The 25,707-nt window shown below is 43.4% G+C and overlaps 2 protein-coding genes and 1 long non-coding RNA gene across 11 annotated transcripts in view; 1 reads left to right on the forward strand and 2 right to left on the reverse strand.

Annotated features, from left to right (window-relative positions):
- Nucleotides 1–859: 859 nt before the first annotated feature.
- On the reverse strand, nucleotides 860–13,287 carry LOC116716870 (semaphorin-4B-like). Its single transcript, XM_032557826.1, has 14 exons — nucleotides 12,958–13,287; nucleotides 10,399–10,559; nucleotides 10,264–10,326; nucleotides 9,262–9,360; nucleotides 9,068–9,158; nucleotides 7,568–7,690; nucleotides 6,978–7,105; nucleotides 6,722–6,903; nucleotides 6,516–6,651; nucleotides 5,602–5,785; nucleotides 4,799–4,914; nucleotides 4,562–4,725; nucleotides 2,801–2,868; nucleotides 860–2,719 (listed from the first exon to the last, which is right to left on the reverse strand). Exons 1-14 carry the CDS (start codon nucleotides 13,040–13,042, stop codon nucleotides 2,001–2,003), a joined length of 2,319 nt encoding a protein of 772 aa, XP_032413717.1. The 5' UTR covers nucleotides 13,043–13,287; the 3' UTR covers nucleotides 860–2,000.
- A 1,462-nt stretch (nucleotides 13,288–14,749) lies between these two features.
- Nucleotides 14,750–25,707, reverse strand: part of adam15 (ADAM metallopeptidase domain 15) — a 30,505-nt gene continuing 19,547 nt past the window's right edge. Inside the window, exons 20-25 of one of the 9 annotated variants that reach the window (XM_032557818.1) lie at nucleotides 22,597–22,705; nucleotides 21,656–21,724; nucleotides 20,212–20,280; nucleotides 19,323–19,382; nucleotides 18,743–18,891; nucleotides 14,750–14,969 (exon numbers count right to left, since the gene is read on the reverse strand). In XM_032557818.1, coding sequence (XP_032413709.1) covers nucleotides 14,903–14,969; nucleotides 18,743–18,891; nucleotides 19,323–19,382; nucleotides 20,212–20,280; nucleotides 21,656–21,724; nucleotides 22,597–22,705 — 523 coding nt within the window. In that variant the 3' untranslated portion in view covers nucleotides 14,750–14,902. Of the gene's footprint in view, nucleotides 14,989–18,140; nucleotides 19,048–19,276; nucleotides 19,383–20,211; nucleotides 20,281–21,655; nucleotides 21,725–22,596; nucleotides 22,706–25,707 lie in introns of those variants that run through there. The other 8 variants (XM_032557820.1, XM_032557821.1, XM_032557819.1 and 5 more) reach the window with 8 other exon arrangements.
- On the forward strand, nucleotides 15,318–18,482 carry LOC116716893 (uncharacterized). Its single transcript, XR_004338649.1, has 3 exons — nucleotides 15,318–15,428; nucleotides 16,507–16,639; nucleotides 17,262–18,482. It is a non-coding gene; the product is annotated as an uncharacterized LOC116716893 (long non-coding RNA).

Below are 25,707 nucleotides of genomic sequence, written 5' to 3' on the forward strand. Positions count from 1 at the left end.
ATGCTGATCGTTCTGTCCGAAAACTGATCAGTGATGATGTTACTTCCTGTTCACACACTTCCTCCTTTCTTTTAGTTTTCTTGTAGCTTCTCTCTACATCTTGAACTAAATCAGCCTCAGATCAGATCAGATGATCTAAAATCTTAAAAACAAACTAAATGATCTGACCTGTTAACTCCAGCAGAGTCACATTCAAATGTCGTCTTGAGGCTTTTTAAAAACCATCGTCTCAGTTTATTCACCTTCCTGTTGGTCTGTTATCAAACAAAAGCATTAAGATCAGTTTATTGTTCAAAGTAGATTAAAACCCACAGACACAAGTCCAGAAAACAACCATGATTATTATTATTATTCCCCTCTATTAATGATGAAAATACGATCAGAGCCTTTATACAACTGAACGAGTTTCCACATGACACAGAACTCCTCCAGATACCAAGAGCAAAATATTCTCCCTGATTTGTAGAACTCAGTTAAAATAAACTAAAGAGTTATTAAAAATGGTCAGGGAGCAGAGTTAGGAGTTATTTCTTCACACTCTGAGCCTCGTCACAGCAGGAGGTCTGGAGTACGAAGACGGAGCGAAGGAACGTATCAGTGTTCATCACTTAACCAGAGAAAATCTGACCTAAACCTCCAGGAAGGCCTGGAGGACCAAACCAAACAAAAACTAAAGTGTTTAGTTCAACTAGGACAAGAAAAACCAAGTTTCTGTGAGACGGAACAAATCTGATTATCACAGATCAAATGATCAATTATCAAAATCTGATGTTCAGCAAAACACATTTAATAGATTTATTTTCATATTTATCTTGATCAGATTTTTATGATTTGGTCTTTAATCCAAACAGAGCAGTGATCAGTCTGAGGACTCCAAGTTTATTATGAATAGAAACAACAATCAGAATTATGATCTTTTATTAATCTGTCAGATTAATAGATGAATTTACAAACATACTTTGTGCCACCAGAGGGCGCCACAGTCAAACAGAGAATAAAAACACAAAGAGGAGCAGAAAACCAGCTGAGCACGTCTGAAAAACACTGGAATATTTACAGTCATAAATTACATCTGAAAGAACAGGAAACAATAAATAATTCATGACAAATCATCCCTGAGAAACCTGCTGCGCAGAAAACATGGAGTCTGGGGGCGCAGCGGGTTAGCACGCCCCACGTTCGAAGGCCTTCGTCCTCGACGCAGACGCTGTGGGTTCGACTCCCAGTCCCGGCGACCTTTGCCACATGCCTTCCTCGCCCTCCTTCCTGTCTGCCTACTGTTGCAAAAATATGAGCCACTAGCGCCGCAAAAACTCTTCGGAGAAAAAAAAAATAGAATACACGTTTAGAAATAAAACGCTAAAAACCTTTTGTTTTGACTTTTTTCCCCGCTTTAGAACCTGAAAATAAAAACCAGCTTCTTGTGTCGGGTTCTTATTGAATAGATTATCAGTTGGTGGACGTAGCCCCGCCTCCGAGGCTTAGCTCCGCCCCCACTCAGCTCCTTTAGACTAGCCAGCAGCAATTAGCAAACAGCTGAGCTCATTATAGGAGCTGCTGCTCTGAGCAAAGCAGGTAAAAGCTTTAAATAGAGGAGCCATGTTGGATGACTTCCTGGAGGCGGAGCTTCAGGAAGAGCAGGAGCTTCTTAAAGAGACAGAGGCCCAATTTCAAGACGTTAAATCAGGATTTCTTTTAAGTTATATTTGATATTTAGGTATATAACATTTTATAACCGTTACTTGATCATGCTGTAAAATGGCGCTACAAGTCTGGACCTTTAAACTGAAACAATCTGAATGTTGAAGGATTTGTGGTTCTGGACTTCAGACTGAGTCATTGGGAACAGAATCTACTGGACCTAAAGGTGAATGAAAACGGGTCAGAAGTCCTTCATGACCGACCGATCGATCAGGACGAAGCCGACTCTGGAGCCTCAGAACGGCCCGGACCGCCACTGGACTCCATGATGGTTCGGTCCAGACCCGTCCAGACCTCCATCACGGGATGATGGTTTGGTCCGGACCCGCGTCCTCTGCGGCGCTCAGTGACTGGATCTCCATGGACGTGTTTGTTTTGGTTCCGTCGTCTGCGGACGGCAGCCGGTCGGACCTGGAGCCGACGCTCCGCCGCCTCCAGATGCGGACGGCGCCAAGCGCCAGGATCAGGACGCAGGCGGCCAGCAGCAGGGACACCACCACCAGCTCGCTGTGGTAGCTCCTCTGGGTCGGTGCCTCCTCAGCCGGGTTCTTCATGGACCGGCTGTCCTTCCTGGAGGTCGGGACTATTTCCTGGACGGAAAACGCATCACCTTTAGCCTGAGTCACGCGCTCCTCTGCGTCGGAATCGTTGGTGATGAAGGTTTCATCCTCTGGTGCGTCTGAAACCGGGATCACAGCCGGATCCTCGGTCTCAACAGACCTCTTCTCCGGGCCCGGGGTCACCGGATCCCGGTTGACCTTGGACAGATGCCGAGGACTGGACGCTTGCCGGACGTTGTAGCTCGCCACCACTTCCATGAGTCCGTCTTCCTCCGCCTGGCAACGGTAAATCCCGAAGGTCCCAGCGGAGGCCAGGAAGCGGAGGCTGCCGTTCGCTGCCTGGATGAAGAGCCGGTCCGATTGAACCGCGGCGTCGGCGAAGCTCCAGCGCAGCGTGGCGAGGTTAGATGGCTTCACACACTGAAGAGTCACGACTTCGTTCAGCTGGACAAAGACGTCTGCAGGAAAGAACGACGGACACCGGTGAAGGATTCCCTAACAGCAGGTTCTGTTGGGTAATCTGGATGTTGGGGATCTACCGTGGTGCTGCAGGATCCGCTCTGCCGGCTGACATTCGTCCCCCTTGATGCTGTCCAGGCTTTGAACTCTGAGACAAAACAAACACAGCCATGTTTTACTGCCTCCTTTAGCAGCTTTCATCATTCTGTCATTTTTTACAAAGTACGGCTGATCGACTGTTTCTAGCTTAAGGAGTTTGTTAAATAAAGTATTTAAGGATTAATTATTTTTGCTAGTTGCAGCAATAGCTTTTATAAATAACATTTTTATATTAAAAAATTATTTTAGATGTAAAAACAATACAGCATAAATACTGCAGGCTGTTTAGTTTATGCAAGTTAAATATTGCCACACAGATGTCGCCATTTTGTTTACGCCGCAATGCATCCTGGGTGAATGATATTCGCTAGGTGCTAATATTAACATTCAGCCGAGTAGAGCAGAAATAAACGTAATTATTAAAGATAAAATAAATAATATATGGCAGGAGAGATGGAATTTATTTATTCATTTTTATTTTATTTTTTTGATTTGAAGATGTATAGTAAAAATTAATTTCTGAAGTTACATCTCCGTCCAGTTGATGGCGGTAATGCACAAAGTCTGTAAACTGCCATAAAAGACAACAGAAGAAGAAGAAGAATTAATGTTTAGCCGTTTCAATCTAAACCGGAGAATAAATATTCACATAGAAGACAACGCAGCAGCCAGAGAGGTAACAGGTGAGTGTTGCTAACTGTTTACGGTTAGCATCGGCATCGAAACATTTTCTCCAGTATGTTAAAATGAGTTTCATGTGTTTTTCTCTGTGTTAGCAGCAGCTAACGGCGTTAGCAGCAGCTAACGGCGTTAGCAGCAGCTAACACAGAGAACAGTAGATCACAAGCTGATCCCTGCAGCAGGTTGTGATCTTAGCAGCTCATGAAAAGCTTCGGTCAGTTTGTCTCAGTCCAGGCGTTTTGCGAGCGGCTCTATATTATGTATTAATGGACTCTGGCTGTCGGCCCAGCATAGAGTGACCATATTTTACTTTGGGAAAACCCGGACAACCTGCAACGGGGGGGGGGGGGGGGGCTTGGGGAAATCAGAACACCTTGGAGCGGGGGGGGGGAGTCTAAAAGCGGGAAAACTACATATATTTGCGCTTTCGCATGTTGTTGGCGTACTGACAGCCATCTTCTGATTAAGAACAGGGCTGCCCGCACTGACGCGGCTCAGGGATTACGTAATTTGCAGTTGACCAAAATCCCGGACAAGTAGGACATGTCCGGGAAAAAGAGGACGTCTGGTCACCCTAGCCCAGCATGCATTGCTCAGGTGAAAACATGGCGACCTCCCAGGATGAAAATATAGTCGACATGTCGTCACCTTTCTAAAATAATGGCCATTTTGTGACAAAAATACATTTTTTTGGCCTAAAACATCTGTGTGAAAGAAAAAGGTAGTTTTGTTTTTTTTTTAAAATGACTTTGACAATTATTTTAAAAAGTGACAATGTAACATTTTTAAGTAAATATGAATGAGTGAGAACTGCTTCAGGTTAAAAATGACTTCATATTTAGGCCAACATGCTGTGGATTCTTTTTATAAAAGTTGTTTATTCGGCACATTTTTGATGAACTTATTCCTTCATTTATTGCTATTTTATTAACTTATCAGGTTTTTATAGGAACTGAGACTTTTGGCTGTTTTCCTCTGATTCGGATATTTAGGTTGATTTTAATTTAGCAGCAGATCATATTGATAATTTCTGATGTTCTGGGTGATTAAGATCCACTCACACGCTGTCGCCGGCGCCGTCCAGACCCGTGCAGGTTCTGCGGGTCTGACTCCAGCCACACAGCGGATCCCTGGCCAGGATGCACTGCCTGCAGCTCCGGTAGCTCAGACACTGGGCCACAGGTACCGCTGTCACTCCCTCAGACGTTCCCAAATACACGAGTCCCTTCAGAACCAGAACGGCATCGTGAACCAGCAGAACCATGCAGGTGGTGCAGGTGTTGTGGTGTGAGGTCTACCTTGGAGGAAGACAGGATCATGCTTTTGACCTGCTGAGGTTCCCTGAACACTTGGATCTCCTCAATGACTCGAAGGTCCTGATCCGAAGGAACCGCCTTGTGGAGGAACCCGGACTCTGGATGGCGAAAAAATGATTCTGATCAAGGTTCAGTTCAGAACCGGCACCGCTAGCCGAACTAACACTAAACAGAAACAACAGCTCTGATGATATAAAGGCGCTACACCAATGTAGCTAACGCTAAAATGCTGCAGTCTGTAGTTCTACAGCAATGCATTCTGGGTACAGAATAAACATCAGTTGCTGCTGCGCACCACAGGTGGAAAACATGAGGAGTAGCAATAAAAACATTTCAAATATGTAAATTATTGCATGTATTTGTCTAATTAACTCCTCTGGTTGTTCATGTAACGCTGCATTCTTCTGTATAACTCATTCATTCATTCATTCATTCATTCATTCATTCATTCATTTGGTTTGTACTTCCCACTTGCTCAGTAAAGTTTCTTGACAAAAAAACATGAGAGGAAACAGAACTGCTGCGCAGACAGACTTCAAAATAAGAGCATGAATACAAACATCTAACTTCAACAAAAGTGAAAGTTTGCAAAGACAACTCTGGAAAATTTACCTTAGGGAAGCTACGTAAGTGTGCTAACCAATTTCAAGGTTAGCAAAAACACGGAAGTGCTAAAGAAAAGATTAGCCCAGCTACCAGCAGATTGTGTCCTCTACTGCATCTATTTAAAGTCTTTAGAAACTTAATCTCAGTTCATTTTTACCACTTTGAGTTCAGCGTCTCACCGGTCAGGAGAAACAGGACGTTGTACTGTTGGCTGTTGGCCGCCGTTGTCTTCATTACGACCACACGACTGTATTTCTGCTCAGGAAAAACAAAAACTGGTCCAACTGGTTTCACGTTCCTGTCGGTCAGGTAGTTCATCTTCACCTCAGAAAGCTCAGAGTCGGAGGAGTTTGAGAGGCCGCACTGTCGGGAGAAGGATCGTTATTATGGCTGTGCCAAAAAATGGATTCATAAGAATCCCAATTTTCTCTTATTATGATTCAGAATCAATTTAAAATGTCCCAAAATCAATAAAAAAAAAAATCCACCATTTGTTGGCCTCCATCAACAACGCAGGCGCTTTAACGTCACCATGGAGATGGTACTGGAACGTAGTGGAAACCACAGAAATGAAAGAGTAGTTCCTTCATTTAAGGCAAACATTTGGACTCAGGTCGTTTTTTCCTAAATCAAGTCAGACATGAGCTTCACTGTGAGCGAGGTTCAAAAATGAAGATCAAGAACTGCAGGAAGACCGCTGAAGTTCGCTGCTCCCTCCGGTCCAGAGCTCCGGTTGGGATCGGTCCGAAGTTTGTCCTGTTTTATCCGGAAATGTCGACATTTCTTGTTAAATAACTACAAAGACTGAGACGGCTAAAGACTCCTAGATGTAAATTGCAGAGAGGTGGCGCTCTCTGTGAAAAAGACACTTTAATGTTTCTGTCATTCGGACTGGAATAGATCAGAATCATTTCCTCACCTACAGACTGAAGCAGAAATCATTAACACCATTTTACTCAGCTCTACATTTTTATTGACCTACAGATTGAACTCAGACAGAATGAATGGAAAGGAAACCCAGATTTACCTTTATCTACTGAACAGATGCTAGGTATGCTAGGTGTGGTAACTTGGTACGTCTGGATGTTCTCACCTGTCCCAGGTATTGTCGTCCTGCTGGGGGTTTCAGTTGGTACGTTCCCTTCTCCAGGGTCTTAAAGGTTCCAGCAAAAACGTCTCGGATGTCCTTCAGCTTAAAGGTGCAAACTGCAGACTCGGGCCGCCTGGACCTGAAACCGAAGTTCTCATGTTAGCCGGGTCAGTAAAAGCAGCGCCATCAGGAATGAGACGGAGCCTCACCACTGGGAGGTGAAGACGCCATAAAACAGTGTTTCTGAGGCGTCGGCGCCCTCTGGTGGCTGCAGGGTGAACATATCCTCCAGGATGTTGAAGGGAGGCTGTTCTGGAGGCTGGCAGAGCAGAGCAGACTTGGCAAAGGATGTCCACTTCTTCTGCAGAATCCTCTGTCCTCCAACGTCGTCCTGTGAAACCGGCAGAGCGTTATTATCTCTGATCCGCCATCGGGTCACCAATCGCTACTCTGCGTCTCCAGAACCTTGCAGACTTGAGCCACTCTGGGAATCTGAATCTGGTCGACGAAGCTGAACTCCTTCCCGATTTCAGAAAAGAAGAAGTAGAGTTTCTGTCCCGCCGGGTCCACTGACACGCTCACAAATCTTGGATCTGAAAATGCAGGAAGTGTTGACTGAAGATGAAACTCAGGTGGTACAAATGCAGGGAAAAGAGATCTGGGAGCAGATGGACTGCTCATCAACCAGATGTGAAACTTTAGCAAAGCTGAAGGGTTTTCTCAAATCTCTCCTGTTGGCCAATTTCTAAACAAGGACAGGATGTTTCAAAATGAGAGCAACATTTCTTATGACACAAAGAGGAACTGAATCACTCAGGGTGAAATGAGGAACTATGATCTCACACTAAACCCACTTCTGTGTGGTTTTACTGAAATTTGGTCATGTGGGACAGATTTCTGATCAAAGATTACAGATTCTAAAGTTTACGCTAAATTACAATAATTTCTAAGATGATTGAGCGAAATCTGCTTTTGACTTTGAGCTTTTTTCTGTCAGGATTCAGGACAGTAACAGAGTCCTCTACAGGTACACTTCAGAGATTTTATCCACTCACCCTCAAGTAAACTGATGGAGGAGTCCAGGCTGATGTCTGGGCGGCCATCTTTACTGAGGAATCGTGAAATTTGTGGGTTTTTTCCCTTGAAGTCGGTGGTTGTGGCAGCAAAGAGTTCCTGGTCTGCATAACAAGAGAAACGCTGAACACTAAAACATGAACTGCTCAGTAAGGCCTGGTTCAGACTGGAGGGAGGGTTTGGTTCATGATGAGACATGGAGCAGAGCTACACTGTTTGCAGGGTTCTTGAGGGTTGGCAGTTTCCCCAACCAATTCAGCAACTGTGTGCCTCATGGGCACCCGTAGGAAGGGCCCCAGGGGTACGGACTCCGAGGCCCTGTACTAGAGGCTATTCGTCCTCTGTACAGTGAGCTTGGTTCGCATCGCCGGCACTAACACGGTTCCCGGTGCTTCGGCAGGACCGCCCTTTGTCACCAGTTCTTTTTGTAACTTATAGATAGGATTTCTGGTGGGTCCAGTCGGGGATCAGTGGATTTCATCTCTTGCTTTTTGCAGAAGTCATGCATCCTTTTCCTTTCTCTGACCAAGACCTACAGCATGAGCTGGGACAGCTGAGAGACAGATCAGAGATGATGGTTCGTCACCGGAAAGGCTGATTGTCTTCTCCAGCTTGGAGGGAAGTTCAAGTATTTGGGATCTTGTTCACAAATTTCTCAGTCATAAAATTTGGGTCATGATAAAAAAAAAAAGAAATCCAGGATACAAGCATCCAAAATAAGTTTCCTCTTCAATCTGGGCTCTTCTTTAGATAAAGGGTGAGGAGTTCAGTCATTCGGGGGTCTGGAGTAGAGCTGCTGCTCCTTCATATCGAGAGGAGTCAGCTGAGGTGACTCTGGCATCTTTCCTGGATGCCTGGTGAGGGAGATGTTTCAGGCCTGTCCTGAAACCAAGGGGATGAGCCAGGACACACTGGAAGGACGATGCGTCTCTGCTGGTCTAGGAACGCTGTGGGCTTCCTCCTGAGGTGGCTGGGGAGAGGGACGTCTGCTGAGACTGCTGCCACAGTGACCCGGTACCGGACAGGCAGATGACGATGATTATCTTCAGTGGTTTCCTATGAAGAGAAGCTACAGCCTTCCATAACAGCAGCTGAAAGGAAAGTTATCAAGCTCATCAAAAACTTGAAGAAGAGCGGTTCAGCTCCCAACAAGATGCTTCAAGAAGGTCCAGTAAGCTCCAGAACCGTCTGCTCCTGAGGAGGAGGAGCCACAGAGCTCGTTCAGGTAGCAGGTGGTTTTCTGGGGTCAGGCAGTCTGTAAGGATGGACGTCTTCCAGGGAGCCCATGTTCACCAGGAGTCCAACAGAGGAGGGTCTTGGTCCGGTCCTTGTGTGGAGACACTTCTTTCTGACTCTTCTTAAGTTTTTATAGACTTCAAATAGAAACTGCACTCAACATGTTCTGCTGATAATATCCATAAAACATTTCTGTAACCTCCCCTGTCTGCACATCTTTACGTTAATGTAAAACTCAAACTAACCAATGATGACTGCAGAGCTCCGTTCAAAAGGACTGAACGGACAGCGCCCTCTAGCTTCGTCCTGCTGGACCACCGACAGAAGCTCCATGTCCTGCAGGAGACAAACAGAAGCTGTGACCTTCCCTGATCTCCTGACTGTGGAGTCATTAATAGTTGTTTCCATCCCTGCCTCTCAAAAGAGGATGAAGACTCACGATGAAGGCTTGCTGAGGGTTGTAGGCGTTGCTGCCGCAGACGTACAGGTGGGTGGAGTTTACTCTCTGAACAACATGGACAAAGTTTTGACAGTCAACCTGCAGGCAGAAAGGAAACAACACAGATGGACTTGGAGCAGATGTTACTTTGAACAACTGAAGGAAAGTGTTTGGCTGATCGACCAGATGGTGTCCTACTGCTCAGAGATGAAGCAAAACTCTTTTCTAGACGGTTTAATCTGCAGATCTGAGAGAAGGTTTAGAACGGATGGCTGTTCTGGGTCTGTTGGGTTTTTCATGTTGAACAACTGAAAATTCACCGCGACTTTCTGAAGCCTTGAGACTGGAGGTAATCAAAGAGTTGAAGGGCTCATTTTGGAGATAAATGGCTGAAACTCCTCTTGTAGGTTTTGACTCATCTTTGGTTAGTGAAGTGCTAAACTGGTGGTTAGTGTATTTTTCACTCTGAACAACCACAGACCATCCGTTCATGACAACCAGAGGCTTTCTCTCACAGGGAAAGTCCCAACAACGACACCGCGTGAACTTCTCTGTATGAAGAAATGTAGAATTTCTTTCTGTGAAAAATACCTTAAAAATACTTAAATACTGAGGTCCAGCTGCAGTTATGGAGTTCCACAGGGTTGTGTGTTTGGCCCATTTCTCATCTACTATGCAGATGACGCTCAGCTGCAGATCTGGTCAGTTAAATCATGGTTCAGTAAAACTCAGAGCGCTTCCTTTAACTCTCAAATAAAACCCGTATCTATGACCTTTCCACCCCTCATTCTTGCCCACATTCTGGAGAACCGGCCCAACCAACCAGCTCCTGATCCATTCTTGCATTTCTCTGTTTTTGATGTTGCAGTTAAAACATTGTATGATGGAAATATTAGAAAAGACATTTCAGGGTTCAAAATGCAGCAGCGGTAAGGGTTTCCTCTTTCCTCTTCCATCAGACTGGGTTCTGGGTGGAATCGGACAAATCGGATCCCCCATTACCTTTGGATCCTGCACTTTGTACGCACAGTCTCCTCTGTCGACCTTGGATGGACTCCATGTCACCTGAACACAACAAACACCTGCGTGTCAAAGCAGGAAGAGTCAGACGCTTCACCTGGACGATCCGGGCCTCACCTTATGCCTCAGGCTGATGACATCACTCTGGCTGACATTCAGTAAGAGGATGGCATTTCTAGCTCCGATGTAAAGGGTGGAGCTGTCGTTGCTAAGCAACAGTGTGGCGGTGTTGCTGACGTCTGTGAGGTTGAAGTGAACCAAAGGTCTTTCTGGTGAATCTGAGAAGAAACAACAGGACCAGCTGGTCTGATGAGCCAACGGTTCTTCAGGGTAAACTAATCCTAAAGCACAAAGTTCAACCATTTTGATAGCCACCATGTCAACGACACAACATGCAACACCATGTAGCATAGCGCCATCTACAGGTTCAAACTTGTCATTACACTAGTAGGTTTTTTGCTTCAGGAACTGATTCTTCGGTTCATAGCTGTTCAGTTTCACTAACTGCTGCTGATTCAGTAGAACTTCAGGAGGTTTTAAAGTGTTTGCTGGGTGCTTTGCAGCAGCAATGCATTCTGGGTGCAGAATAAACATTATTAGCTGCACCGCATCACAGGTGGAGAACGTGAGGAGTTTCTGTTTTGAGATTTATACAAAATGACTTTAACAATAAGGCTGTTTTATATGTAAAGAACTTTTATATGTTGCTCACTTTTTTTAAATGAATGAAGAAAGATCGACTGGAAACCAGATCAAATCTAAAAATGAGTCTGTCTCATCAGACGTCTGCTCGGTTTGTCTCGGGGTTTTAGTGGAAACTTTTAGTGATCGTTGTGACAAAGTGAGGTCAAAGTGTTTAACAGCAACCTGAAGGCTGATCTGAAACCCACAGGGACCGTCGCTGAGCTCAGGTCTGCCTCCGTCTGTTTCCACTCAGGTCTGAGTCTCAGATGTGAATTAAAGGTGATCTAAAAACAGGCCGGGTGAAGAAACGTCGGTTCGTCTGTCAGCTGACCGGTTCTGTGGCAGCTTCCTGTTTCTGGGGTTCTGCTCAGACAGGATGTGGTTCAGAGCTGCAGAGATGCCGCTTTGTCTGAGCGCCTTTAAATAATCTGTAGAGCAAATTTTGTGTCACAGGAAACAAAATGCCTCTGAGTGATACGATAAAAAAAACCTGCGAAAAACAAATATTGATAAAAGTCTGAAGTTTGTGGAGGAACCGCGACCCGTCTCTGACCCGGAGGCATCGCAGGATCCTTTAGGAAGGTCTGCAGGTCTGGACCCGTTTGAAACCTCAAAATCCTTAAAACACATAAAGTGTCACCAGTACACTTCCCTGAGGAACACCCAGGTCAGAGTTACAGGAAGTTTATGTCACTTCAGTCATCAGTAACGTTACACCATAAATAATTCATCTGGTTGATCAGTTGAAATAAATTCATGTGGTTTCAGTTTGTGGGATTATATTGATAAGGATTTAATCTAAAAATCAATAATTTCCCTTCATGATGCAACGGGTCTGAAAGCTTCGGATGTTTTTGTTCCCTCATTTTTTTATAAGCTGCTTGTCTGATAAACTTATTCAATTATTTTTAATTTGGTGATTAAATACATAAACACACAGTAACTTTGATGACATAAACGTGTTTTTATGCTGCATGTAAAGTTTTTTGTTTTGAAATGACAGTAGCTGTCAGGTTTCATTTCCAGCCGTCTGAACCGGTTTGGTTCTGGATCTTTAACGCCTGCAGAGCTTCAGGAATCATTAGCTCATCATAATAATAATCTGATTTTAATATATATGCTCCAGCTGTGGTTGCCGTAGCGACTGCAGACATTTTTGGTGCAGGTTTGCCTCCTTTAAAAACAGGAGCTCAGTTTGATAAATCACATTCTGGTTATAAATTGTTGTCATGAAGGCAGACATGCTGAGCGCGGCGGCCATGTTGGTCATTTTGATGACTCGGTTCTGGTTTGTATTCAAACGGTTTCCGGTATCGGACCCTGGAAGCGTTTCCATGCGTTGCTCTGCTCTGTCGGCCGAATGAGACGCCGACATCCCAGATCCGGCAGATTCCTCTTTTAAAACGGGAAAACAAACCGACGGCGACGCGGTTCTGCTTCTCTGTACTTCCTGTCTCATCAGCGGCCGATCAGACGGAGCCGGTTCTGGTTCTGCTGGATGTTTTCCTCTCAGTGGAGAGGAAGTGATTCCTGTCCACTGTCGCCACATGCTTGATCAGGAGAAGAAAACCAGAAGTGCTGCTGACTGGATTGTTCTGGACTGAATAACCTGTTTATGCTGATTAAACTTAAATTGATTAAAAATCTGACTTAAAATTCAAATGAATCTAAAATCAAGAGGCTGAAAATGTTTGGATGTTTTTGCTTCAGCATCGTGAGAACGCCTTCGTTCCTCTGGGAGATGACAGCACAGCTGGACCGTGAAACTGGGCGTAGCAGCACCATTATTCACTCTGGACCCAAAAACTTCTGTCATTTTTCTGATCAGATGTTTTCTGACCCAAACAGCGGAACCACAGCAGCAGAATCAGAACCAGCTCTGAGGCAGGAAAACGTCAGAGAGGAAGACAAACGCTGCCATTTCTTCATCGCCTCGTCTGAAGGCAGCGACCTGCCAATCAGAGCCGATCAATAATCATTCAGCTGACTTACTGAGCAGGAAGGAGATCCGAGGAGGAAGAAGAGCGCACGTGGAGCCCAGCAGGCTGAGGAAGAGGAGGGCGAGCGAAGAGGCCATGCTGCCGAGCAACGGGTCGGGTCGGATCCGGAGCGCAGAGCAGCAGCACTCAGAGTGACGATCAGAACAACCGCAGCTTCCTCCCTTCAGTCTGAGGTCAGAGGCGACGAAGAGGAGGAGGAGGAGGCAGCGCTGCAGGATGTGATGAAATGCAGCAGATAACGCGCCGGCGATGCTTTCAGGAACTTTAAACACGCTTCTCTGAAAACCACTTAGAGAAAGGAGGAGGAAGTTCTGGTCCGGGTCCAAACTCCACCTCAGATTTACACCCAACGTAGAGACGGAGTTTCTTCTTCTGCAGAAAATCAGGAAACAATCAGAGGAATCTGAGGAGATTCAGGGAACCGGAAGGAGAAGATCTGGATTTACAGCTGAGGAGGGATGATGGAGAGATGATGGGGGATGATGGAGAGATGATGGAGGGATGATGGAGGGAGAGAAGGACGGGAAAACATCCAACTATCTTCTTGTATCTCAGATAAATTTCCTGTTTCTCCTTCATTTGCTGCTCAGTTTAAATACTTTAAATTCCTGGAAACAGAAACTAATTTTCCTTCAGCTGGAAAAATAGAACTAAATATTCCAGATGCTTTTAACACAAAGAAATCCAGGTTCTGCTCTACTTAATTAAAATCTTTGAATTTTGTATTTTTTGTAAAATTTCTGAATCTTTTGACTTAAATCCAACGCTGGTGAAATTGACTCTTTCTGTTTCGGTGGATGATCGTTGTCATAGCAACAGATTGAAAGCGTCGGCGTGGGTGGAGCGTCGGCACCGTCAGCTGAGTCTGAACACGAAAAGACGTCGAAGCCAAAAAGAAGAAACAGTGGAAAGATTTTTACTGCTGAGCAAGAGAAGGAAGGATGGATGACCAGAATGATTTTACTGTTGTAGACAGAAACAAAAGCAGAAAAAAAGCATCATTTTATGTGCAGTTCTTCACTCCTGCAGCTAAAATGTTCTGATGAAAAACTGAAGCACCAAAGCATTTGGCCAGAAACGTCCCGTTAGCTTAAAGCAACATAGAAATGTTCTGTTGGTGATTTAAAGCAGCAGATTTACTGTCAGAGTCTGAGCAGAACCAGCCAACAGAACCCAATATTTAACTACATTAAATATTCAGCTACATTTTTCTCTATGGGACGTTTATCATAAGATGTTCATAAAGTTAAATATGTGGAGAGTCTCCACTTTATGGAGTGTGGGCGTGTCTCTGCTCCCTGATTGGACAGAGACCAGGAAGTGGACGTCCTGGTCTAGGATTGGTCCAGAAGGTTCTGAAGATTTGAGCGGGTCAGAACCGCTGTCAACACGGTGGGAGGAGCAACCAACAGAAGAAGAAGAAGAAATGGTGATGTTGGATATTTTATTCCTAAGCGAATCGACTGCAATGATTTTTCTCACATCAGAACATTTTGTATAAAACTTAAGCTAGAAATATTTGTGATCGTTGGACTGAAAACGTCTTCAGATTCGTTTTTCTCCGGGTTTAATCCGAAGTCTTTGGGAGTTCATGGGAATATAAAGAATCTGATTGGTTCCTCCTCCGTCCAATCAGACACTGCGTTGATCCTCCAACTCTACCGTCTGAACTTTGACCCCAGCTTTGATTTCTGTCCAGTGCGTCCATGAGCAAGGCACAGAATCCTGTGGTGCCAGCAGGGGGCGCTGTAAGGCCACCAGCAGCAGGTTTGGACCCAGAATGTTTGTGTGACGCTGCTGAGCAAGGCACTGAGAGGCGGTCGGATTCCAGCTGGAGTTCCTGCAGGACCGGATCCGACGACAGGAAGTCATCTTCATCATCACCTTCATCATCACCTTCGGCCACTCCGTCCAGCAGCAGCTCGGCGCCTCTGGGGTTAAAGCGGAGGCGACGACTCGAACTTTGGTGGAACCGGCGGCCGACTCGGACGAAGAGGAGGTCGTCTGCAAACAGAGAGTTTAGCTGCTTAGCATTAGCTTCTGCTCATTTATTTAGGAGTTTAGTGTTAGCTTCTGCTAATTTAATGTTTTATTGGTTTCGCGTTAGCGTCTGCTATTGTTATATATACAGTGAACCATCGTTTTTTGGGTTGGGTTCCAATAAGAACCAGTGATCGGCGAAATCCGTGAAGTAGGTACCTTTATTTTTTACAATTATTATACAGCATAATTAAATATTCTACATTAAAACCAAAGAACAAAAACTGTTTTCAGGCCTAAGCATTTTTTTGAACAAACATAACGCTTTCTTACAAACAACTACAGTAAAATAATCATTTGAATTATCAATACGAATCACAGTAGGACAAATTGTGACTGGCGTATTTCTCTGATCCTCTGACTGTGACGCCGCGGCCTGACTCCGCCCTCTACTGGCTTTTTCTCCTGAAGCCTGAGGTGGCGGTGAGTTTTTTCGAAAGAAGAACGTAGTTATTATCGGTAGTTGTTGTCGCTCTTTTTTCTTCTGGGCAGAAATATTTACCAAAATTTGCCAAGCTGTATTACGTATCTTTAAATAGCGTAACGTTATTGGCACACAGGTAGAGCAGGAGTGCGGAGACTGTTTAGCCAATCAGGACGCAGAACACAATGCACTGTAAAAACAAAAAACTGTACAAAAAACTCCGCGAAGCAGCGAGACCGTGAAGGTGAACCGACCGCGTTACAGCGAGGGTTCACTGGATACAGCTAATGGTAGCTGTTTACCATTAGCTTCTGGGAATTTTTGTTTTACTGTTAGCTTTTGCTACTTCTGTGTTTCGCGATGTAGCATTAGCTTCCGTACATTTTTTAAACATTTTGTTTTTAGCAGAGCTGAGATTCTCATCTAGCAAATTAGTGGTTAGTAACCCAACGTTTTGGTTAGCTGTTGCTAATAACTGCTGCTGACTTTATTGAAAAACAAACATTTTCCATTTCAATCCTGGTGGCCATTTTTTAAAATCAGAATTGAATCAATTGAAAGCACAAGATCAAAAAAAAAAAAAAAGATTCGTATGATTCAAAATATGTCGGTTATGATTCGACTCCAAACATTCACCGTTTTAGGGCAAAAATAAGTTTTCATTGAAACCATGGTGGCCTTGAAAAATCTAAAAAATATCCCTGGTCAATCTATCCACCAAATTCTTATGTTTTTTTGTGTTGTATTTATATTTACTTATATTCTTATATTCTATATTCTTATTCCTTGTTTCTTGCATAATTTAAGGTTTTGGTTACTCACATTTGGTGTGTACCTTAGTATTTAATTTGTATTTTGTATTCTTTTGCACCTTTGCTTACTGTGTGTTATTCCTGTTTTTTGCCTGGGAGCTGCTGGTAACTTCAATTTCCTGAGGGAGTTTTCCCAAAGGATCAATAAAGTACAAGTCTAAGTCTGTCTAAGTCAATAAATCTGATTTCTGTGGGTTCAGTTATGTATGACTTGACACCAAGACCTGATGGAAACGTTCCTGAACTTGTTGATGTTTCCCAACAGGAAGATCCTTCCACTCCAGACCAGAACCATCTTCGGACTGAAACCGTCTCTTCCAGAACCGGCCCAGTTAGAACCACCATGTGATAGGCAGAAATGGACGGGCGATAAATTCTGAGCAGCCTGGAGACAGAAGGTCTGTTTGACATTTATGTGGAAATATTTAAAGGGCCAGTGTCGTGTTTCCAGGCACACGGTGCCATTTTAAACGCAATCAAATAACTGTGTGACCTTCAGTTGATACATAAAACCCAAATTAAATGTGACTGAAGACATTTGACTTCCTGACTTAATGCTTTGAAACTGGGCCTCTGTCTTTTTAAAAACTCCAGCTCTTTCTGAAGCTCCGCCTCCAGAAGTCATCCCAGAATGCAACACTTCAGGTTTGTTTTTGATGAGGGTAAAACGTTAGAACATCTTAGAAAACCTGTGTGATGGAAAAATTACATTAAGGTCACATCTGCTAGTCATGTTATATGAATGATTGTGAACTCTTCACTATAAGAACTATTTGGTTCCATGTAGAAGGTTGGAAGTTGTTTTCTGCAGCTGCATCAGAACCAGACTGTCTCTCCTTTGTTTTAATTCTTTATCTTTGGTATAAAACTCATGTGTTTCTCTGCCTGGCAGCTTTTCATCCAGACCTGCTTCATTACTGATTGTCCTACAAACTCTCTTTATTGTGCTCAATATATGAATAAACCTGACTGAGTGATTTTACCTGTACAGTCTTGGAAATAGTTTTTTTTCCACAACAGTTTGGTGCCGTGACCCGGATCCCTCGACTGGACATCCGAGGACGTCGACGAACAGCGTTTGGCCGACCTGGACTAAACTCCAGCCTCAAACCTCGATTTAAGAGAGGAGGGCTGTTGGTCGGCTCCACGGCTCCAGCGCTGGGATCAACGAACTCAAAACCAGTTATCAGGTGGGAAACTCACTCAGGCTAACAAATTAATTTTACAAATTCTAAATAATTAAATCTAAAATAGTGAAGGATCCGATAAACCTTTCACCCTGGGGAATAGAGATTGATGGTTGTTAAAGTTGGGTTAAAGTCCCAAAGGAAAATAATAAAAAATGAAATAAAAATATATAAAATAAACAGAAAAAATAATAAAAAACATAAGTGGGGGGTGAATCTCCCCCCGACAGCCGGTTTTAGGGCGAGGCAAATAAAGAAAAAAAGGGAACCACGGGTTTCTAGGCTGAGGGTCCTAGTTAAAGACCTTATCGGTGAATAAGGCAGGTATTTTCTTGAGTTTTGGTTTTCTAAATTAGGGGAACTAAACCTTTAGAGAATCCTAAAGACCTTTATCGGAAATAAAGACCTTCTTAAAGGAGTAAGAGGCAGAGCGACCACAAAGCTGATTTGTTGGATTCTGCGAAGACGTTTGCAGTCTAAAGAGGAAATCCCACCCAATTCAAGAAGAACGGGTCTGCATGGTTCCAGGACGCAATCTCCTCCTCAGGGTGAAATGTTTGACTATATGATAATGAAATATTGAAAAAGAAAAGCAGGGGAACAAATAAAGAATAAAAATGCTGAATATAAAATCTTTCTTACTAAATTACAGGCCTTAACATTTTAAACAAAATGTGTCTTTTTCTCTTTGAATAAACAAATTTATTTCATTATTTTAAATTATAATTATTTTATTTCTTAAAAGGATCAATCATTAATTTTATTTATAAGGGACCTTGTCTTACTACCAGCAGCTCAAAGAACTGAACAAACAATTTCCCTCAGGTTTCTCTGATGATCATGCAAAAGGTTAAAATAAGTTTCATAAATACATATGTATAAAAAAACAAGGAAAACTACAAAACAAGCCCTAATCGATTTCTACTTGTTTCTTCTCTTTCCCTCTGTCTGAGCCTTGCTGCAGTGCATCTGACCTCTGACCTCAACTCCTCAAACCTGTCCTCCATGGACCGGATGATGTCCCTCCTACAAAACCAGCTGATGAAAGAGACCGAGGAGAATCAAGAAGATGAAGAAGATAATGAAGATAATGAAGATGAAGAAGATGAAGAAGATAATGAAGATAATGAAGACCTCTGTCACCTCCAGGCTCTGAAGTGTCTGTTGATCCTAATTTTGTATTTTACACCAGAGAACTGATGGAACATTTACATTCAGGGGACGACTGTTGGTCTCCTGTTGGACATTTGGACTTTCCACGACACCTGTCAGCAGTGGCAGCTGCAGGATGATGTCCAGGTGGATTATGGGTACCTGTGAGGACCTGCTGCAGGCGCCACGGCGCCCTGCGCAGCCGGCTTGGTGCTGGAGGCGTAGCCGCTCTCTGATTGGTGGAAAGGCTGAGTGGGCGGAGCCAGTGGGCAGGGCTTCCTGGGTACGATGGGCTTTAGTGGAACAGAAACCTGAAGACAGGAAGAAGTTTGAGACCGAATCAGAAAAACGTTCACAAAGCAGATGATTGACTAACTGCTGATTGGTTCACTAGATATTAAAGCTGTTGCCATGGCAACTACTGTACATCTCATTCAAATCCATCAATCAGACCTGAACCTCTAGAGCAGGGGTGTCAAACTCCGGTCCTCGAGGGCCGGTGTCCTGCAACTTTTAGATGAGCCTCTGCTGCACCACCTGAATAGAATAATTGGGTCATTAAGGTTCTGGAGACCTGATCTACACAAGGAGGAGGTCATTAAGCCATTTCATTCCACTGTTTTGTACCTGTGGCACATCTAAAAACTGCAGGACAGCGGCCCTCGAGGACTGGAGTTTGACACCTGTGCTCTAGAGTCTACCATGATCACATGATCCAGTCCGGCCAATCAGAGCGGCGTACCTGTGCAGGTGGGTCAGGGGGGAGGGGCTTGTTGGGCGGGGCAGGTCGGCTCGTCGGCGGCTGAAAGGTTAGTGAGGAGGAAGAGGAGAAGAGTGAAGATGAAGATGGAAAGGCTGCATGCATACAGAACCGGGTCGGTCCGAAGAACGGTTCCCATAGCAACAGAGACTGGTTGTTAAAACTGAGACTGAAAACTCAAAATAAATAATAATCGTTAGTTTAGCATTTAGTCAGTTTTATTTATTAATATTGTTTGATTTTAAATCATTTGTTACTATTTCTCTATGTCTGCATTTTATTTCCAGCCGGGTGAAAATAAAGAAATAAAGTTGGTGTAATGTTTTGGAAAAAAGAAATTGTGGAAATCAAAACTAAAATAAATTAAAACAAAAAAGGATGTAAATTTGACTAGTCCATAAATAGATCAGAAAATGAAAAATAATTTCTTGCGTTTATTCTGTATTTTTGTTTTCCATGTTATTGTAAGATTTTAAATTAAATTCTTTTCTAAGTGCATTTTGTTTCGTCATGTTAAAATAAATCAAAATAAATGAGTAAATAAATTAATGCTAAAATAATGTCTTAGAAAAAGCCAAACAGAAAAATGTGAAAAACAAAAAAGCAAATAAACAGCTAAAAAAGAGAGAATAGAGAACTCTATAAATAAATGTAAATGTGTGGCTTTATAATATAGTAAGATTAACAATAGTTTTATCTTGTAACCAGGTTTCTATGTGTTGCAGACTTTCTGCTCTTGAAAATGAGATCTAGATCTCAACGAGGTTTACCTGGTTAAATACAGGAAAATAAAAAATAATAAAAAAATAAAACGTTAAGCAGCCTGGATGTAAAGCGGCGGGTCAGACGGGTAGGCTGCAGGTGAGCCTACCTGGTTGCCGGGGGCGACGGGGTCAGGGGGCAGAGGCTTGGTGGGGGCAGCTGGTCGCGCTTTAACCAGCTGAAGCAGCAGAGATGAAAGCAAGAAGAAGAGCAGGTCAAAGGTCAGGAGGAGGAAGATAAAGGAGCAGTTACTCTCACCGACACAGAGTTTATTTCTAGATCCGTTCAGTGAAAATCTATTTAAAGTTTCTGGATTCTGTAAAGTTCCTGAACCGATCGAGTTCTGAGCATCGATTGCATCAGAGAGCCACAAACTGATTCACTAAACTGAATCAGTAAATAACTGAATCAGTAAATAACTGAATCAGTAAATAACTGATTCAGTAAACTGATTCAGTAAACTGATTCAGTAAATAACTGATTCAGGAAACTGAACTTCTCCTCTTGATTCGTTAGAAACGCTGCAGTGGTTAAACCTTTCTAACACTGCAGCTCTGACTCTGGGGCCCAGTACTGACCCCAGGGGCCCCATCAGTGTGATGTAATGAACTTGGTACCTGGTGAGTCAGTCACACCATGTGACCAGAAAAAGTCAAGTTAATGATTGATTTCTTTTATTTTTGTGTTTTTATGATGTAAAGCATTTTGAACTGCCTTGTTGCTTAAATGTACCATATAAATAAACTTAAATGATTAATGAACTTTATTGACCTATTAGTGACGTAACGGCCCCATTAATGACCCCGTGTTGACCTTAGCTGTCCCATTATTGACCTTTACGACCCCATTAGGTCTAATTGGCCCATTTGTGAAATTATTGCCCCATTAGCTCCTGTTAGGCTAACGTCTCTGTTAGCCTTCCATGCTAATCAGGACATGACGGGCCCCACTAGCAGCACTAATGACCCATCAGTGACCTTACTGGCCCCATTGGTGTGATTGTTCTGACTGCAGATAATAAACGTTCTATTTCCGGTCATGTTCAGATTGGTAGAAACTTTTTGGATGAAACATGAAGAACCAAGAGACAAAGTTCAGTTCCTTCTACTGCAGAAATGAACTGATTCATTCAATAATCGTTAAAATCAAACTGTTATTCAAACCTTCCGATCATGAAATAAATGTTCAGATCAGATGAACATAACCTGATTAAACACAAAAACATCCAAACCAACCAAAGTTTCTGACATCTATTCATGTTTCTCAGACGGTGGAAAACAAGATGGATGCAGGTGAAACGTTTGAGCCGCTAAATGTTTTATATCAACTAATATTCTGCTTTTCTCAAGTTAAATTATAAAAAATTTAACTATTTCAGCTGTTGAAAGTCTTTGGTTGATATAGAAAAATAGGCGTTTTCCCATAATTTCATAAACAATCCCACATGAAAACGACACAGACGTCTGGACCGAGACGACAAGCCACAAACTACAGAGCAGCAGCTGAGATGCAGCAGGACGCACAGACACACCGAACGGCCAGGTGTTGGTTACCTGCTGCGGGGGTGTTAGGGCGGGGTCGGGGGGGAGGGGCTTAGTGGGAGGAGCAGGCCTGTCATGAACCTGATTGGAGAGAAAACAGGAAGCAGAGGCAGACAGCAGCAGCAGCGTTAATAAAAGAGGAGGGGAAGCAGACGCCGCTTCGCCGTTTCACTTTCTCCCACGACCAGGAGCCTCAAGTCCGACCAATCAGAGGGGCTCATTTCTCTTCCTTTATCAGTTTTGCTCTCCTGCTCCAAACATGATGGTCTCACATCAGCAAAGTTTTCATTATTTACCTTTAAGAGCCCTGATCAGAAACTGATGGATCAATAAACTGAAGCTGTTGCTGTTTGGCTCCGTGTGACAGTTGGAGGTTTTTCTTTTCCTCACAGGAATAATAAATAATGATGGAGTTCTGGGTAGAACAGATTTATTCAAAATGTTTATATTTTTGTACAGTTTTAGATCTATTCTTCTTTCAGTTTGTACTCCAGTTAAAGATTAATCGATCACTAAGTTAACAACTATTTCAATAAGCGATTAATCAGATTAATCGTTTCAGACATACTGGAAACAAACTGACAGCTGCATGTTTATGATCGTCTCCATAGCAACGTATCTGAATCCAGCAGGAAGCTAACGTTGATAAAACGATGGTCTTACTGACCCACCTGTAACCTGGAGCAGAAATGAAACACCTGGTTACCATGGAGACCGAACCCAAACCAATCAGGAGAGAAAACGGTTCCACTGTTCACTGCTGCTTAAATCAGCATGGTGAAGGCGAACTACGCCCCCTGCTGGTGGTACCCGGTACAGTTCTGCTGAGTCTCTGTGGAAATGGACCCAACAGGACCAGAACCTGAAGACATTCTGCTTCCGGTTTAAGGTCATGAACCCCAGACTCTTTCCTCTAGCCAGCGATCAGTGTGTGGTGCCGTTGTCATGGTTACCTCTTTGTGGGGCGGTGCCGGCGCGACGTCGGACTGCGGGTTCAGGTGGTATCGTAGCGGTCGGACCTGCTCTCCGTTGCGACCGTCTACTCGCTCTGTCGCTGGCGTCCTGGGCAACATGGAGGACGGTTGTCATGGTTACACCGTGGCGGTCAGGAAGTGGTGCCGGAACCGGCACCGTTCCGGATCCACTCTGGGTTTAATGTTGTTAGTTTAGCAGGAAACACAACATCAGCTAACTACCTGGCTACAGGTTCATCCTCAGATCTCTGAAGGAACTTAAAGCTGCACTGAAGGGCTCAACACTGAGGACTTCATTACCCAGAATCCCCTCTGCTCTGATCAGGATCCATACTGGGATGTTTGTGAGTGCAGCTTTAAGTGGATTTACAGCAGGTGTGATCACATCAGTGAGGGAGGTGAAGATTTAAAAGCACAGACCGGTGGGTTGGAGCGAGTACGTCTGAGCAGTCAGTATGTTACCAGCACACTTAGAAAAACAAAACCTAATCTGATATATTATTATACTATTATGAATAAATTCAAACAGTGAGGTGTTCAAAATTTATTTCTGGATCGCTACAATCACTGCTAACAGTTTAGACGTTAGCAGGAGGTCCCAAGATGGCGGAGTGAGAGCTGTTGTTTTTGCAGGCTCTAGTATACAGTTATTGTTTAGCCTAGATTTAATCCAAATTTTGTGCTTTAGCCCCTGTTTTAAAACATCGTAGGTTTTTTTTATTCTTAGTTTAACAACTTTTTGGAACCATTTCAGCCTTCTTATTCTTTTTTGCCGTCTGGGAATTTATCTACGGAGGTTAGCATGTCAGACCACGACTACAACCGGTCGGCTCTTCAAGAGGCTTGCGACGAAGATATTGTTGAAGACATTGAGTTGGTCGGGGCCACGTCTGATCCTTCTGGTAAAGAACAGAAGGTGAACTGGGATCACACACCTATTAAGAACAAAAGCAAGAAGAAAATGAAGCTACAAGAGCCTGAATATAAGGAGGACACAGCGAGCGCCATCCTCCGTGCGATAGGAGAACTTAACACAAAGATGGACAATCAGACTGAAATTTTAAAAAGCATTGACAAACGCATAGAAGCTAATACTGTCGCCATTGAGGTAAATAAGAAAGCCATATCAGAGCTCCAAGCTACGGTTAACCTTCTCAAAAAAGAAAACGCAGCACTGAGGATCTCCTGTGAAGACCAGGCTCGTTACAAGAGACGCTGGAACCTGAGGCTGACCGGACCGGACCGGACTGCCCGAGAAAGACGACGAGGACGTACGGGAATCCATCATCGGGATCCTCACTAGGATCATTCCTGTCTCCGTGGATCGGCTGCGTGATACAGTCGACACCGTTCACAGATTGGGGAAAAAAGCTGGAGCCGCTTCGGCCAACAACCGTCCCAGAGCCTCATCATTCAGTTCGGGATGCGAACCCTGCGGGATGAGGTCTGGAGGAAATCCAAAGATGCTAAAGTTTGTAAAGAAATGCACATCAGCTTCAAGGAGGACTTTTCTAAGGAGGACAGGCTCGCCCGGGCTAAACTGTGGCCCCTGGTTCAGGGAGCCAGGAGCAGAGAGAGGCAAACGCGCATACCTGAAGGAAGGTTTCGCCCTGATCGATAATCGAAGAGTGGACCCTGACTAATTACACCGCCATGTTCCTTTACTCCCACTGGTACGGTATATTATGTCTGTATTTGTTTAAAGGGCTATTGCACTATTTCATATAGCTGTTATTGGCTACGTTATCTCATTCCTGCTCATCGTTCCTGAGATTAGTTTTTGCACAACTACTGTGTTTATTTCATGTTATCTTTACTTTCACTTAATACTAGGGGTTTAAAAAATATTGTCAAACGTAAGGCTACTTTTCTTTATTGCAAGGAGCAAAAGGCTAATTGTTTTTTTCTGCAAGAAACTCACTCATCAAGTGAGGAGGCCAAATTCTGGAAACTTCAATGGGTGATCAGATTAATTTTAGTCATGGTTCGTCGCATTCAGCTGGGGTTGTGATTATGTTTTATAAATTCCCAGGTACTTTGTTGGAGCATATCAGTGAATCAAATGGCCGCTGGGTAACTAATAGTGGAGATTGATGGAAATAAGTTCATTTTGGTGTGTGTATATGGATATAATAATAAAGCCATGAATAGTATATTTTTTACTGACCTCGGAGTGAAGATAAAACAATGGAAAATAAAATATTCCACTGATCAGGTTATCTTAGGAGGAGATTTTAATGTAACTCCAGATGGATCGATTGATCGCCTGCCCTCTAGGGGGCAGCACCATATTTATCATGGTATTTTTGTAAATTTAATCTCTAATACAAATTTGACAGACTGTTGGAGAATTAGAAATCCTAATATCAGACAATACTCCTGGTTCAACCCTTCTGGAAACGGCCAGAGCTCTAGGCTGGATTACTGGTTAATCCCTCATAATCTGGTCAATAATATTTCAAGTTGTGAAATCTCAGCAGCTCCTCTAACAGATCATTGTTCAGTTACCTTGTTTCTCTTTCTGAATAAATCTAAACCACCTTCAAACGTAGCTTGGAAGTTTAATAGTAATCTGCTGAATAATAAAACTTTCTGTTCAGAAGTCCTAAACCTCATTGAAGATATTTCAGTAATGGATCTGTCGCCCTTAAATAAGTGGGAGTGGTTTAAATTTAATGTTAGGACAACAGCAATAAAGGCAGGCTAACTTGCTTCAAAGCTCAGGAGACAGAAACAATCCCAAATTATAAGCAATATTAATTCTCTATGTTCAAAATCAGTTTTATCGTCTGAAGATCTGAGTCAGCTTGATGTTTTCAAATCTCAACTAGATGATGTTTTTCTAGATAAAGTAAGGGGGGCTTTCATTGGCTCCAGGGCTCGATGGATTGAAGATGGTGAAAAAAATCTTCATATTTATTGAATCTTGAGAAGCAGAGACAGTCCAAAAAGATTCAGAAACTAATTATTAATGGCAGCATCACTGAAGACCTGGATTTAATACATGCAGCAATTAGACATTTTTATAGTGATCTTTATTGTTCCCAGTATTCAGAATCCAATTGCCAGTATTTTTTTGATGAAATTCAG

The sequence above is a fragment of the Xiphophorus hellerii genome, chromosome 3, assembly GCF_003331165.1.
Source record: "Xiphophorus hellerii strain 12219 chromosome 3, Xiphophorus_hellerii-4.1, whole genome shotgun sequence".
NCBI lineage: Eukaryota > Metazoa > Chordata > Actinopteri > Cyprinodontiformes > Poeciliidae > Xiphophorus > Xiphophorus hellerii.

What these genes read in the sequence shown, in the direction of transcription:
- LOC116716870 (XM_032557826.1), bottom strand. Translation starts at nt 13,042, where the DNA reads ATGGCCTCTTCGCTCGCCCTCCTCTTCCTCAGCCTGCTGGGCTCCACG. An exon ending in TCGGATCTCCTTCCTGCTCA is followed by an intron (nt 10,560 to 12,957) that starts GTAAGTCAGCTG and finishes GTTTCTTCTCAG; the next exon opens with ATTCACCAGAAAGACCTTTG. An exon ending in GAGCTCTGCAGTCATCATTG is followed by an intron (nt 7,691 to 9,067) that starts GTTAGTTTGAGT and finishes CTTGTTATGCAG; the next exon opens with ACCAGGAACTCTTTGCTGCC.